The sequence below is a fragment of the Tachysurus vachellii genome, chromosome 10 (assembly GCF_030014155.1).
Source record: "Tachysurus vachellii isolate PV-2020 chromosome 10, HZAU_Pvac_v1, whole genome shotgun sequence".
NCBI classification, from domain to species: Eukaryota; Metazoa; Chordata; class Actinopteri; order Siluriformes; family Bagridae; genus Tachysurus; species Tachysurus vachellii.
In genome coordinates this window covers 2,850,001-2,865,719 of record NC_083469.1, presented here as the reverse complement: position 1 = coordinate 2,865,719, position 15,719 = coordinate 2,850,001, and the positions used below count along the sequence as shown (strand labels likewise).

Sequence of the window (15,719 nt, the reverse complement as noted above, 5' to 3'; positions counted from 1 at the left end):
TCTTCTACATCTAATTATATATTTATATTTATATATTTATATATATTTATATGTATATATTCTTTTCTTCTGTAACAGCAGCTCTCACTTAGCATTTCCACAGGAGCAGGTCATTCATAATCTAAACCTAAGTATAAACCTGTAATCACTAATACGGTTCAGTTTTCAGTAAGGAGACCAAAAGTATGTGCACCCCGACCATCCTACTGGTCTGTGGCTCTTCCCACAAAGTTAACAGTACAGTTTGCCTTCGCTGAAACCGAGAGGCTCGTTGGAGCTTGACGATGCCCCTGAGCTCCACGATGGAGCTCCATTGTGAAAACTCGAGTATCCTGAACAGAACCCTGACTCTGACTCTGACTCAACCCCACTGAACACCTTTGGGATGAACTGCAACTGGAGTCGAATCAACATCCCGACATCTCACTTAAGCTCTTGTAGTTCAATGAAGTGTTATAATAAATCCCCACAGTCACGCTTCAACATCTCGTGGAAAGTCTACACAGAAGAGAACGACACCGACTGAACCCCAAACCTCCTCATCCAACATTAGTGTCTGATCTCACTGATGCTCTTGTCACTGAATAAACACAGAATCTCCACAGTCACGCTCCAACATCTAGTGGAAAGTCTACACAGATAGTGTAGTGGATTCAGGAAAGACATCATATACTTTAAGGTTCTCAGGAATATTACAAGCGTGGTTTTTGTTTTTGTCTAACTTCAAGAGAAGAACAACACTGAACAGCAGTGTGTTTTGTTCCTTACTTGATCCCTTTATAGTATTATAACTTCTACTACTGGGGGGCACGGTGGCTTAGTGGTTAGCACGTTTGCCTCACACCTCCAGGGTTGGGGGTTCGATTCCCGCCTCCGTGTGTGTGTGTGGAGTTTGCATAGTCTCCCCGTGCCTCGGGGGTTTCATCCGGGTACTCCGGTTTCCTCCCCCGGTCCAAAGACATGCATGGTAGGTTGATTGGCATCTCTGGAAAATTGTCTGTAGTGTGTGATTGTGTGAGTGAATGAGAGTGTGTGTGTGCCCTGCGATGGGTTGGCACTCCGTCCAGGGTGTATCCTGCCTTGATGCCCGATGACACCTGAGATAGGCACAGGCTCCCCTTGACCCTAGGTAGTTCGGATAGGTAGAAAATGAATGAATGAATGAATGAATGAATGAATGAACTTCTACTACTGAACAATTATCATAGATAAACATTTAACCCGTGGATTCAACTCTACTCCAGTTTGGTTTAAGATTGTTTGTTTAAACGATTGGTACTAAATTGTGCATGCAAATTGATGCACATTTGATGCAAATTGATGTCTAAATGGATAATACTCTGACCTAAAGGTATTCAGTTGCTAAAATACATATGACACACACATCATACTCATCCTCAGTAAACAGGGAGTGTCATGGAGGGATGATGCAGTACGCTGAAAAAATGAATACAAGCTCAGTAACTTTACTGGGACGGCAACGTGACGCTAAATTACTTCATAGTCTCGCTCAAAATTCTGTATTTACTGTGTTATTTTAATGCCGTTTTCTTGTCAAACCTTTAACTAAATATTCACTCTATGAAAAACGAAAGAAACTTTATAGCAAATGTGATAATAATAAATGCATATCTTTATTCATAAAAAAGTAAAAATAAAATATGATCATTGTCTTACCAAGCAAAATAATAATAATAATAATAATAATAATAATAATAATAATAATAAGGATTGATAGAAGAGTGCAAAGTGTGTTAATTTACATAAAATTGTACATAAACCATTAAGAGAAAACGATGCTTGATTGTTCAGATGGTGATGTAAAGTGGTGGACAACACAAGAATTTCTACAATATTATTAAGAGTCTTCACAGTCGGGTTAAATATTTGGTGACGTGAACATAAAATGTAAATAAAGCAATTCTAAGCAAGTCATAGGAAAATGCAGGATTCATTTTTGCCAGTGTTTCCTTATATAAGAAGCAAGAGGAAATAATTTAATCAACTGTGTTGTTCAAATAATCTATTGACATACTTTTCTTTTTTTATTATACAATTATACATTTATAGAACGTTTTCTTTGATTCAAAGATGCCCGTCTTTAAAATAAATGAAGCTGAATTTGGCGCAAATTGCTCTCATATGTGCACACACGTGCACACACACTAGCGTCAGTTCGCGCTGGGCTCCTCGTCGCTGTCCTCCACTTCCTGAATGATGAGGTCAGTTCCTGAATCCTCAGCAAGGTCATCGTCATCCTCCATCCCCCATGAGGAATTGCGGTTTCCTTCCAGTTCCTCCTCCACCCCTAGCAGAAGACCCGGCTCCTCCGTGCCGGTGTCGGTGCCATCGTGTGCCACCAAGCCGCTCTCCTGCAGACACGCCTCACAAAGCCGGTATCGGCGCGAGCCCTCGCACACCACGCGGCTGTTCTGCTCCGTCACGTGACGCTTACACTTCCGGCACACCAGCTTTCGTGCCTGGTGGATCTGAAAGGAAAACATTTTGGGGTGTGTAGTTTTGTTCCTCTACTGAACCTAGGAGTTGTGGGATGTTAGGAGGTGTAGTGAGTAGGGAGCTAGAGCCTATAGAAATAAGGACTGTATGATGTGTAGGAATAAAGACGCTAGAGTAGGAACGAAGTTGAATCTAAGAGGCGGTCGCATGAGGAAGTCAGGATGGGTAGGAAGAGGGAAGCAAAAAGGTGGTAAAAGGAGAAAGCTAGTATGGGCAGGAAGTCCATCCTAGGTGGTAGAGGTAGAAATAAGAAAGTGAAGGAGGCAAAGAGGAACAGGTAATATTTGATGCTAAGAGGAAAAAGGAGTAAGAGGTTAATAAGCATACAAAGAGATGCCTAGGAGGAGATATGAGAGAGGAAGTTATGGCACGTCTACAAGTTCCTCACCGTCTCAAAGTGGCTGCGCAGGTGCTCAAGGCGAGTGAAGCGTTTACTGCAGGCCTGGCAGGGGTACGGCCTCTCACCCGTGTGGCATCTCAGGTGTCTCTTCAGATCCGCCTTCCTCTTCACTGTGTGTGTGCAGAATGGGCACTTAAAACGCACCGTTGGGGTGGAGTCTGAGGGCAAGAAGGTGTGTAAGAGAGATTTACAGGTTGTATACAAGCATCTTTCACACATTGGAAAAGTCTTTACCTGCCAAGTGCAAATTTTGCCCAAAAATGCTGCCTATCTAGTCAGCTTCCTTGCAAATGGACTAATTATTTGATGTGATGATGAGAAAATGACAATAAAACGAGACCCAAATACATTGGTGCTTACCTTTATTGAACACCCCTACGACTCCGACGATGGTAGGCAGGGTGGCGTAGAGCTCGTCTGCTTTCTGTGTTCCCGCCGTCGCCCTCTGGAGGTCGATCGGCGAACTGTCATCTGGAGTGTACCGATGTGTGGCAGACCTTTTCCTGGTTCCTTTCCTCCTGGGCTCAGAAACAGCCTCGTACTGCCCCACCTGCTCCTCCTTCAAGCCTGTCTCCAGAACTTGCTGGCACTGTGAACTCTGTTCATTCGTCACTTCTGCCTCGTACTCGTCCTTGCCGTCATCCTGGTGCTCCCAAAGGACGCTCTGTGGACGTAGGGCATCCTCGGTCGCCTCTTTGGTGCTGATCTCCAGCGAAGACTCAATGAATGCCTTGCAGTAGGCGATAACATTATCCATCTGCAGGTAGCTGGCGGCAGACATCACCTCGATCACGTTAGAGCTGCCCAGAGCCAGGTGACCAGAGTACACAAAGTCTAAGATGGTGGCAAAGGTGTCGGAGGAGAAGGCGTCAAACGAGGCCCGGGCAGGTTCCAGGCTGTCTTGCGCACCCTGAGAGAGCAGCATGCGGAAGTAGCCGCTACTCCCGAATAGGACGTTACGGTGTGCCCGGAAAAGGCGTCCACCTACAAGCACGGTGCAGTCGCAGAACAGCTCCTGGCGTCGCTGCTGGTCCAACTGCTTCAGGAGGCAACTGTGGTGGTTGGCAGACATGTCAGCGCTAGTCCATCTGTGCACCGGCCTGAAATAACATCCAAAAATTACACACTGATGCAAACTGTTCTCTGATGGTGTGCAGTACATTTGGATCCATCTAGAACCAGGAAGGTTTCTCAACGCTGTATGTGTAAATTCAACAGTTTCTTTGTTTTACAAAAGAAACAAATTACGATTTTCCCAAATGATATTATTGCTATTGTTATTATTATTATTACTATTATTATTATTATTATTATTTCCTCTATCTAGAACAAAGATTTTTAAACCGAAGCCTTCACTTCCAAATGCACAGATTCAGAACAATGTAATACAATGATGTAAATATTAAATGCAGTTCCATCTTATTTATGTCTTTATTTATTTATTAATTTGTTTTTATTAATTTATTGTTTTATGGCATTTTACTCCTGGTCCAAAGACATGCATGGTACAGTAGGTTGACTGGCATCTCTGGAAAATTGTCTGTAGTGTGTGTGTGAGTGAATGAGAGTGTGTGTGTGTGCCCTGCGATGGGTTGGCACTCTGTCCAGGGTGTATCCTGCCTTGATGCCCGATGATGCCTGAGATAGGCACAGGCTCCCCGTGACCCGAGGTAGTTCGGATAAGCGGTAGAAAATGAGTGAGTGAGTGAGTGAGTGGCATTCAGCTTTTTATGAATGTAAAAAAAATTATTTTGACAGTATTAAAGTATTTGACAGACGCATTTATCCAGAGTCACTTACATTTTATCCTATTTTATACAACTGAGCAATTAAGGGTTAAGGTCCTTGTTCGGGGCCCAGCAGTGGATTCAAACTCAACCTTCCAATTGGTAGTTTAACACCTTAAACACTAGGCTACCTCATCCCCAGTGTCCGAAGTAGGAAAGTGTTAAAAATCTAGGAGGTGTAGAAAGTGTGAATCTGTGAACTTCAGGACGTTGAAAAATAGAAATACAGAAGCTAGGAGATGTAGGACGTGGGACGGTGTTGGTAGTGGGAAGCTGGGGGAATAAAAATAAGGATTAAAGCTGCAAGCAGCATTTCCCGGGGTTCAAACGTTTAAGGCCTTTAGGGAGTTTAAGGCCTTAAAGGATTTTCACATATACAAAGTGACCCGCAAGTTACAGAGGGTGGCACCCGCTCCTAACCTAGTGTCTCTAATACAGAAAAGCTTACCAACGTGTTGCACAATATGTGTCATGTGAAGTACTCACCTGTCTAGTTTTCCCTAAAATAAACAAAGTCATATCGGTGAGTCTACAATCCTCGTGCGAAGCAAAACGTCTCTGCTTTGTCTTTTATTCAGTTATCACGTTCACTGAGTGTGCGAGTGAGTATGTGAGTGTGCGAGTGTGAGTAAGTGTGCGAGTGTGAGTGAGTGTGTATGTAAATGTGTGTGTAAATGTGTGTGTAAGTGTGTGTGTGTGTGTTCCTCGTATGTGAAAACATATTTGGCAATAAAGACCTTTCTGATTCTGATTCTGAAAATTCAGGTTTTTGAACTGTGACCTCAGTTTGACCTCTTTCACATGTGTCCCAAGTTTGGTGTTGATAGCTCATTTAGTTCTTGAGTTATTGATATTTTAGTAAAACTGGCTCCTCACAGTCCGAACGTTTTGGGGCCCCTTAAGGACCCTGAATCAAAATTTCGACTTTTTTTCGATAATTATTGACATTGAGACTCCAGAGAATATTACTGCACTGGATTGGTCTCGATCAGGCTAGGACTAGTTTGCAAAAGTAGGTTTCAGACAAAATGCACTATAGCGAAAAAATTTTCATGGCGGAAATGAAATCAGAGATATATATGTTTATATAAGTCATGAGCCAAGGATTCCAATGATATAAAGCATTTGAGATTTGGACATACGGTTTAGGAGTTATGGGCACAAACGCGTTGAGGGGCGCTGAAGCGCCCGAAATTGGCCGATTTCACTGAGTCCTTGGGCCTGAGTAACTGGGACCAGTACTACCATCTGACCAAGTTTGCGCTCTCTAGGCCTTACGGTTTGGGCTGCAAGATCATTTGTAGGGCGGAATAATAATAATAATAATAATAATAATAATAATAATAATAATAATAATAAAAATCCTAACGAAAACACTAGGTTTCCAGCGCTTCACGCTTGAACCCTAAAGATATGTAGGAACAGGGATACTAGAAGCTTCTAGCAGGAAGCTAGACAGTGGGAAGCTAGTTAGTATTTAAAAAAGAAACAAGGGTAGTTAGATGGTTGTCTGGGGTAGTTAGAAGTGTTAGAAGTGGGAGGTGTTGGATAAGGAAATTAGGACAGTTAGGAAGTGGGAATGGTTTCTCAGACCGACTCCTTCGTTTCATACAGAACAGATTTACGTTCAGGAAACAGAAAGAATACGGTTGTGTCATTCTAAACTCCCGTTATTTAATATGTTCTATTCGTTTTATTTAGTTGATGCTTTAGATTAATAAAATGTAGTGATTTAATGCGTGTCCAGACAATTAGGACTGTACAAAATGATAACGGCAACAGTTATAACAACCTCGATGGTAATTCATTATCATGGCCCACCAGCCTCTCCTTATTAAAAAAATAAATAATAGTAATAAATTCGACCCCCTCACCACACAGCACAGTCCCCTAAGGGCCACTGACCCCATTTCCAGACACGCAGATCTAGAAATTTCGAGATGTAATATCTGATGATGATCTCATTGGTCTTCAAAAGGTTTTATTCATTTTTTTGTTTAGACGAACTGCTATGTTTTACAGTTTTAGCCTCGCATACATACAAAAAGGTTCTCTATAGAGAAAAAGTGGAGTTATGTGTATAAAAAAACAAAAAACAAACCACCATCAGCATTTTGTGAATATATCCCTCAGGTGCAGTAACATTATTGTGCTTGGTTACTGAATAATTGCCCACATTAGCACCATCTATGCCTTATCATCTCAGGTGGTGAAAAAAAGCTATCAGAGATCCCAAAATGATGTGGAATTTTCTAGGATGCAGTTGGGATGAAGCAAATCAAATTAAGCTTCAGTTCCAAACTACACACATGGACATATTTTATCCTCTGTTATATGTTAAGGAAGTTTAAAAATCTGCGTAAATATGCTCCTGATCCCTTCATGTGTCGGAGAGCACTTCATTTCTGGGTTATCCTCTCCAAATAACACTCCCAGGCCATCCTTTGTTCAGTGGAGAAAGAAAGGAGGAGTTGAGAACCCATCGGACACGCTGATTGGCTGAAGAGCCTGTCACTCAAACGCTGGCACCGAAAAGGGGGCGGGAGCTACACCCGAGTCGGGTCGCGTCTCAAAAAGCAGAGAAAGGCGAGAAAGTCAGCGTTAAACTTTACCAAGATAAATAAGATTTAGTTGTTTTGTTTGTTTGTTTGGTCTCACAGAAAAAAAGGATATGTTTTTTTATACGGAACGGAGATATTTTTACAGTAATGTCGAGGAGGATAACGAAGTAGTCGAACCCGTGCATCCATAGGATTAATCTACACCCGCACAACGCGCAAATAACGCACGGATACGAGCGAGCGTTTAGGTGAAGAATCGCTGCTCAAAACGGGCAAGTAAAACCCAAGCGGTTCAGCCCATCCGACCTCGCCCTTTAGGAGGACAAAAACGCACCATGCTTCACCAATTCAACCGTGGTAGCGTATTATTAACACGTGAACACGTGAATGTCTAAAGCACGGATTATCAACTAAAACGCCTGATCATTTGTCCATTAATTCACGTGTGGTGGTGGTGCGCGGAACCGTGGGCGCACCGTTTTTGCGCACGGAATGCGCAATAGCGCGGCGACCTCAGAGCCCGTCGCGTAGCGTCGCGTCGCCCACCCGCTTCCGTCTTACATCCCCGATACAAACACAACCACTCCGCGCTACTCACTGCCGATCCGCCTCGCTCGGTGTCCTGTACGGTCGGCGCGCACCGTTCTCACACACCATCTCCATTTTCTTAGCTGGTGGTACCGGTAGTGGTGGTCGTAGTAGCAGCAGTAGTATTTTTTTTTTCTCCCCCTACAGATCGCTTCCTGCTCAGCCCGAAAGACCGAAACCCGGTTGTGCGGGAGGAGGGAGGGATAAAAAAAACAAAAAAAAAACCCGAGTGTGCTGACGTGGGCGTTCAGAGAGCCCGCTTGGGGCAGTAAGACGCGCTTAAAGTTACAGACATGCAACCCGGCTGTGATAGTTAAAGGTGCCATTATTTATGCACAAGCAAAGATTCTTGCGTCTCAGGATATGTTGTATTCCAGTGGGAAGTTTCAGTGATTCTGGGTGACAACACTTTTGTTGTCCTGCGTGTTTATTGTATTGTTTGCGCTTTCACACCTTCATGCATTATAAACCTCCGTATCTTCTGCACCGTGGAGAGAAACAACACCGCGTTTCGGTGTCAACAAAAGAAATACATACAAAAATGTGCAGCACCTAAAACATTAAAATGTTAATCATGTACTTAAAAAACGGTTCATAACAATTTGTGGAGTTCCAATAATTGTGACGTGGTAAAAATAAATAAATAAATAAATAAATAAATAAATAAATAAATAAATAAATTCAAGAATATGTAATCCATGAGACAAAAAGTTTTTTAGTTTTAGTTTTTTAAGACTTCTTCTAATTCTTATAAAAGCTTTAAATGTATTTTTATATAAAATACACTTATTTCAGTTAAATGCTTTCCTCATTTATTAATAAAAATCATTTATTAAGGTGTTTGAGTGCCAGTAACTGGAGATAACTGTGTCTTTGCGTTAAATTAAAAAGAAAATTACTTTATTCTCATATAGAAATAAGGAAACAGAAAAATAAAAGGCTTTATTACTTTTCTTATATATTAAAAAAAAATAACAAAATACATACCAGAACCTTCTCTAATTATAAAAAGATCAGCTGATCAATGAGACATTCACCAGGTCAGGGGTTCTCAGAGTGTTCAGCATCAGGGACTCCTCTTCACTTAAACGTCTGCACTGATATTTTGGCTCATTATATATCGAGCCATGGGGGGCACGGTGGCTTAGTGGTTAGCACGTTTGCCTCACACCTCTAGGGTTGGGGTTTGATTCCCGCCTCCACCTTGTGTGTGTGGAGTTTGCATGTTCTCCCCGTGCCTCGGGGGTTTCCTCCGGGTACTCTGGTTTCCTCCCCCGGTCCAAAGACATGCATGGTAAGTTGATTGGCATTGGAAAATTGTCCCTAGTGAGTGAATGTGTGTGTGCCCTGCAATGGGTTGGCACTCCGTCCAGGGTGTATCCTGCCTTGATGCCCGATGACGCCTGAGATAGGCACAGGCTACTCGTGACCCGAGGTAGTTTGGATAAGCGGTAGAAGATGAATGAATGAATTTCGAGCCATCAAGTGTTTTTTTCCCCCCTTGAACCTTAGAGACCAACCTGACATGATTTGTTTGTTTTGTTGTGGTGTCGATTGAACATATTAGATTAAAGTGATCAGACAAATTATGTAGCAACTGTAAGGAGCAGTGCACTAGGCTTTTTTTTTTCAGATTTGCTTTGGAGCTACGGAGCTTCTAGTCTCCAGTTTGGCATCATACGTGTAGGTAGTAGTCAGATCCTACGATTCCACACTCCGGTGCACGATGTTTGAAAAATGCTTCAGAAAACCGAGCCGGGCCGACAAACAAAACAAACGTGTAGCCAATGAGCAGAAAGGGGCGTGTCTTGTCAATATGCGGCGGAGAGAGTGTTCAGTGCGCATGTGTGACGTCAGCAGAAAGTGATTGAAACACTGACATGGCGGATACCTGTCGTTACCTCCGCCTCGGGTTCTAGGTGTCGAACGTCGTCTTCTGCGTGAAACAGAGCTAAAGCTTTCACGGTACAACACACAGTACTGCAAAAACACATTTGTATTACCATAGTATTACTCATTGTGTTCATTTATTGATAAAAATATCCCCTCGGCCAGCCGCCCCAGCAGGTTCCGCCATAATAGTTGCCTGGGTTACGTATGTATGTGTGGGGTGGAGCTATCAAAACAGGGGTGACACCCATTTGGGTTAGGGGTGTGTTTGTTTTGGTGATTTCAAATGTCAACATTGGCTTTCACTGATCGTGCACCGCACCTTTAAGCCAAGTGTTTTTCATACCACTGAAGATGTCTAGACATCAGTTGAAGGTGTGGTCTGAACTAGCAAAAAATTCAAAAGCGTTATTTTCATGGAAAAAAAAAAAACAACAACCCAGAAACAACACGGAGCTCTTTTCAAAAAACAAAAGATTTCATTTAATCTTTATAGTCCGACATGTCCAGGTACAAACAGAAAGTTAAATTTGGCCCAGTTTATTTCGATTAGAAATAACTTTGAGGAATGCTAACGTTCTAAACCGAGCTAACAAGACGTCGGCTTGCTAATAATGTAAACACATAGAAATAGCACAGAATTGTTCAGAAATGCATCCGCAGTGTCATGAGGTTTCTTCAAGTTGAATCAAGGTGTGTATATATTTATTTATTTATAATAGAAAAGGAGGTTTATGGCTTTGCTTCAGTTGGGATTCGTTTCAGCTGGTCGTCACGTCTGCGTATTTTCGTTTCCTTACCCTGTGGCGTTAGCGAAGCCCGTAGGATTCTGGGATTGCCAGCGCCACAAGTCTTCACCTAAAGGGAAAATAAATAAACAGGAAATGATGTAATCAGGGTTGTGCTCCAACACATTGGAAAGAGTTTTAAACTTTGTTTTTATCTAATCCAGTTTTTCACATTAAACTCTCAAAATAAACGTCAATTTATTTATATTTTACGGAATAAGACGACTATAGTTACAATATATAGAAAAGAGATTGTAAAAAATATGGATTATTTTTTTCTGTTTTTAATGTAATACAATCTTTTAACATAAACATAATTTTATATAGTTATATAAAAAAAAAGTATATGTTGGGTTATAGTAATATTCTGGGCAGAAATTTTCAACCTTTCTTTTGGGTCCCATGAAATTTTTGATCATTTTAGAAATGCGTTCATTTAACAAAACCGAAATCAGTTCTGTAATCTACGAGCTTTAATAATTCAGCGATCCTCAATGAAAGAATTTGTTAATTTTGCTTATATTTATCAATATTCCACAGTTACTCTCTCAATGTGACGTTTTATATATTTTAAATATTTAGATATGGGGGGGGACAAAGGGTGGAAAAACGTATTTATATAATATATTTATATAGTCGGCTCTAGAGATATTGGCGCTCAAGATGGAAATAAGTCTCATGTTGTTAATAAGAATTTGAAGGTTTACCAACTGTATTTTTATTTATTTATTTATTTATTTATTTATTATTTATGGGTTTCACACTTTATTTAGTTTTATCAGTTTTGTCATATTTTCCTGTGTTAAGGGTGCCAATAATATCGGAGCTTTAAAAAGTGCACATTTGCTTGAAACTGAAGTAAAACTGTAGTATTTTGTCATGCTCCTGCAGTCTGAGAGGAATCGCAGTATTCATACAGTACGTACACATCCTCTCTAGGCCAAAATCAGCCTTCCAGCCGAGCTCCTTCTCTGCCAGACGAGGGTCTGCGTAGCATGAGGCGATGTCTCCGCCCCTCCGGGGGGCGATCTCATATGCAATCTTCAGGGAAAGAAGAAAAAAAAAACACAATTCATAAGCAGAGTGTTTGCTAATGTTCATTTTGTACTAAACAAAACACTCGCTGTTCAATTGGTTTCAGAAAACTATTAATGCTAGCATACGTTAAGACTAATAATAGATTTTTGTTCTTTATACAGGCAGCCGAGAGACCCAGTGACAGTGAATATGAGACCAGGCCATTAGTTATGTAACATTTATAAACTCAGGTGCATTGAGAAGAAAAGCTTTCGTATAATTAAACACATTATACACAGCGTTAGAAATTAGCGTTAGATGCTTAAATGCTCACTTCTCTTCCTGAAGCCTTCTCCATAGCCTTCACCATCTGTAACACAGAGTAGCCGGTACCTGTTCCCAGGTTATACACCTTTACAGAAAGAGAAAGAAACCGATTAAAAGAATACCACAAACAGGAAAGGGTTATCTGTTCTGATAGAGAACCTCAGTTATAATAGAAGTCTAAGAACATTTTTGCAAGTAATCACCTTCCAGCGGCATCCTTACTATGTGCCCTATAAAATGCTAGCAACTAGCAAAGGACATTAAGACTGTGAAGGACCTGGACCTCATAGAACCGTTACAGCAACTTGAAGGTTATTGTCTGCTAGAAGGTTTGGTCATTACGGATGGGTGTAGATTTGTCTAAAGGTCAAAAGGTCACTTACACTGATGGCTTGGTTGGAGTGGATTAGCCTCACCAAGCATAATTGAGGAGCTGATGACCAGTGTTGGGCAGTAACGCAGTTACTTTTGACACTAACGCATTACTTTTTAAATAAATTAACTCCGTTAATGTCACCATATGGTGTGTTTGTCCGTTACTTTTTTAATTAATTCATTTAGGCTGAAGTGTAGCCTACAGACTGACCTGTTTACAGCAGCGACGCGTTGTAGGATTGGTGGATGCCAACCTGTAAACACGAAGACGCCGCGCTCTGGGCATGTTTCCGTTTATTCAGGTATGTGCGGCAGTAACGGCGAGTCGAGGCGAGAGCAAGACGAGTTTCTCAAAGTGGAAATATGCTCATTATTTCACTTTAGTTAAGCATAAAGACAAAAACCTTTTAGTCAAATGTAAGCTGTGTCTTTCTGGTTCGAAGGTCCGATAAACAGCAACTCCAATCTGGAGGTATAAACTACATGCCTCGACGAATCTAGAATCTAACTCTGTGTCGGTGGACACACTCAAAGTGAGTCAAGCCCCTCCAGCCAAACAACAGCGACTAGATTTTAACTGGACTGTTAGAACAACAGATTTGTGTTTGTATAGACCATAACGCATACAAGGGCATTAATGGGAACATTAAAGAACGTTCTTTAAAAAAGTAACTAAAAAGTCACTTTTAACAGCAACGCGTTACTTTTTGGTGTAAGTAATCAACTGAGTAATTGAGTTACATTTTGAATGAAGTAACTAGTAACTGTAACTAGTTACTATTTCTTAGTAACTAGCACAACACTGCTGATGACGCACACAATAACTATAAATATGTTTTACTGAATTCCTCCAGTGTTGGAAAGTAATAATGGATAAAACACAAAGGACATTTGGTTACATGGCCAAAGGTTTGTGCGCACCTGACCATCACACCATACGTGGTTCTTCTCCAAACCGTTTCCACAAATCTGGAAACAATTGTACAGAACAATTGTCTTTGTATGCTGTAGCATTACATACTGTCCTAGCAGGACATCCCAGAGCTCCATGAAGACACGGTGTGGATGATAAGGTTGGAGGGGAAGAACTTGAGTGTCCTGCACAGAGCCCTGACTCTAACTCAACCCCACTGAACACCTTTGGAATGAACTGGAGCTGCTGATTGAAAACAAATCCCTACAGCTACGCTCCAACATCTAGTGGAAAGCCGTCCAAGAAGATATGTGTAGACCTGATCGTAACAGCTACGAGGGAATAAAATATAATCAGGTGTCCATATACTTTTGGCTGTAAAGTGCATTTTAAACATATCGTCGCTGTCGGGCGGAAACCTCGTATATCCAAATTTGCTATTGGTCAGTCCCCACGTGTCAACACGTCTTCTGAGGTAAATGTCTTCAAAACACTGGGCTCAAAGAAAAAAAATCTTGACCCCCGCTAGTTCTGGTGCTCATCTGAGGACAGGAATTTAGCGCAAGACAATCCACTGCAACGTGGACTAAACCCTGTGCACTGCAGATAAGGTACGGCGTTTTTTTAATGTCCTGAAAAATAACGGTTTTGGAGATACGAGGATTCCGTCTGACAGCGACGATATAAAACATATAACCATTTGACCTTAGACTTTTCCCTGTAGAGATTTTTGCCCAAATTTGCTACAAATGTAGTTGGATAAGTGAAAAATTCAGCCACCTTGCAGCCACAGTTATCCTTCAGCTTCTTCAGGGCTGCGATGTGTCCCTTTGCCAAGTCCACGACATGAATGTAGTCTCTCACTCCTACAAGAAGAAAAGGATTGTGAAGCAGCCGAGTGATCATCTCTACACACCCACCATCAGTTCTTCGGTACCTGTTCCATCGATCGTCTTGTAGTCATTTCCAAAGACGTTGAGATGTTTTCGTCTCCCAATGGCCACCTGGGACACCAAAGGTCAAATCAACCATTACAGAACATCTAGTCTTGAATAAAATGAAATGGGTTTTAATGTGTATAAATCAGATACAGAGATACGGAGGGATGGGATTTGGGTTTCAACCCTCAGAAATATTTTAGAACCATATCAAATGCTTATTTGTACAGCGTAGCTGATTATTTCCCTGGCTCATAACAGTAATTGCGATATAATGATGGTAAAATTGGTCTTCTTTACCAAGATAATAAGCTAACAGCAATTTTATTATTACTTTATTTATTAATGTTGTATTGGCTAGCATGTGATATGGTGGGAAACAGGATTAACCACTGAGGTGACTTCTACTATCACGTAAATTGCCATCAAATCTGAACAACGTGTGCTCTGATTGGTCAGAAAGGTTACCTGGGCAACATATGGTAGAAGGTTGTTTGGGATTCCCTGTGGATCTTCACCGATCTGGCCTGAGACGTGAGCACCGATGGGGTTGAAGTACCTGAGCAACACGGCATTCCAGTCCTGACGGAGGAATTCGATTCGATTACCGAAGAGGTTTGGACTGATGAGCCAAATAAAAGAAATGTATTCGATTTAAAACATATAGAGGTGACTGTAGTGAGGATGAGTTCCCTGAGATAGCACGAGAAAGAAGCCTTAAGAGGAACCAGACCCAAAAGGGAACGTCCTCTCGTCCCAGTATACAGGTGCAGAAGAGTAAAGACAAACAGTGTGTACGAGTCCTAAGAGTCCTTTGTGTTCACAGTAGCATCTCTTATTGGTTGAGATGATTGGTTTGAGATCAATCGAGATCTTTTTTTTCTTGTATACCTTTTCTGCATCGCACTGATCCCGGATCATCTCCTCGATGAAGAACTTGGTTTTGCCGTAAGGGTTTGTGCAGCCTCCGGCTGGGTGCTGCTCGTCGATGGGGAGTTTCTGAGGATCGCCGTACACCGTCGCTGAGCTACTGAACACTATATTGTGTACCCCATGGGCTTGCATCACCTAGAACAAACACGTACTGTGTTCATACTGTTTCTGGTGGCTGCTACAACTTCTACAGGTAGCACTTTCCAGAATACCTGAAGCTCTGGTATAAGATGGTGGTTGCCAAAATGTATACAATTTAAAATGTAGTTTATATGATAAAGATAAACACAAGTGGAATGAAGCTCACCTCCAGCAGGTTGATGGTACCGGTGAGATTCACCCTGTAGTAGCGTAGCGGCTGTTCCACCGATTCTCCCACAGCTTTCAGCCCGGCAAAGTGCATCACGGCGTAGAACGAGTGCTGGAGATCAGAGACAGACGATACGGTCGTGACGGCGATCAGATTTGAAACTTTAAACTTAACACTTAAAACTTAATCGGGATTCGACTTCGATCGCAAAGTTCTCGGTCGTTGTGCACTCAGGAGCGAGATCGCGTTCTGTTCGAAATAAGTCGATTAGTTCTGGAGCTCCAAACGCAACCGGATTAGACGCATTAGATCGGAGTCTGCATGAAATCCTCATAAGGCTGCATTTAGAGTAGAGTTATGCGTTGTGTTTAAATA

General features: G+C 41.7%; 2 protein-coding genes across 3 annotated transcripts in view; both read right to left on the bottom strand.

Annotated features, from left to right (window-relative positions):
* Positions 1-1,612: 1,612 nt before the first annotated feature.
* zbtb8a (zinc finger and BTB domain containing 8A) lies at positions 1,613-8,064 on the bottom strand. The gene is made up of 4 exons (XM_060880049.1): positions 7,864-8,064; positions 3,278-4,017; positions 2,906-3,075; positions 1,613-2,489 (listed from the first exon to the last, which is right to left on the bottom strand). Exons 1-4 carry the CDS (start codon positions 7,926-7,928, stop codon positions 2,172-2,174), a joined length of 1,293 nt encoding a protein of 430 aa, XP_060736032.1. The 5' UTR covers positions 7,929-8,064; the 3' UTR covers positions 1,613-2,171.
* Positions 8,065-10,202: 2,138 nt separating this feature from the next.
* gale (UDP-galactose-4-epimerase) overlaps positions 10,203-15,719 on the bottom strand; it is a 15,260-nt gene continuing 9,743 nt past the window's right edge. For both annotated transcript variants that reach the window (XM_060879939.1, XM_060879940.1), the window contains exons 4-11: positions 15,342-15,455; positions 14,993-15,169; positions 14,570-14,683; positions 14,101-14,167; positions 13,944-14,029; positions 11,883-11,960; positions 11,458-11,572; positions 10,203-10,601 (exon numbers count right to left, since the gene is read on the bottom strand). In XM_060879939.1, coding sequence (XP_060735922.1) covers positions 10,540-10,601; positions 11,458-11,572; positions 11,883-11,960; positions 13,944-14,029; positions 14,101-14,167; positions 14,570-14,683; positions 14,993-15,169; positions 15,342-15,455 — 813 coding nt within the window. In that variant the 3' untranslated portion in view covers positions 10,203-10,539. The remainder of the gene's footprint in view (positions 10,602-11,457; positions 11,573-11,882; positions 11,961-13,943; positions 14,030-14,100; positions 14,168-14,569; positions 14,684-14,992; positions 15,170-15,341; positions 15,456-15,719) is intronic.

What these genes read in the sequence shown, in the direction of transcription:
- zbtb8a (XM_060880049.1), bottom strand. Translation starts at nt 7,928, where the DNA reads ATGGAGATGGTGTGTGAGAACGGTGCGCGCCGACCGTACAGGACACCG. An exon ending in CCGAGCGAGGCGGATCGGCA is followed by an intron (nt 4,018 to 7,863) that starts GTGAGTAGCGCG and finishes ATGTTATTTCAG; the next exon opens with GCCGGTGCACAGATGGACTA. An exon ending in TGCGCAGCCACTTTGAGACG is followed by an intron (nt 2,490 to 2,905) that starts GTGAGGAACTTG and finishes TTTTCCTTTCAG; the next exon opens with ATCCACCAGGCACGAAAGCT.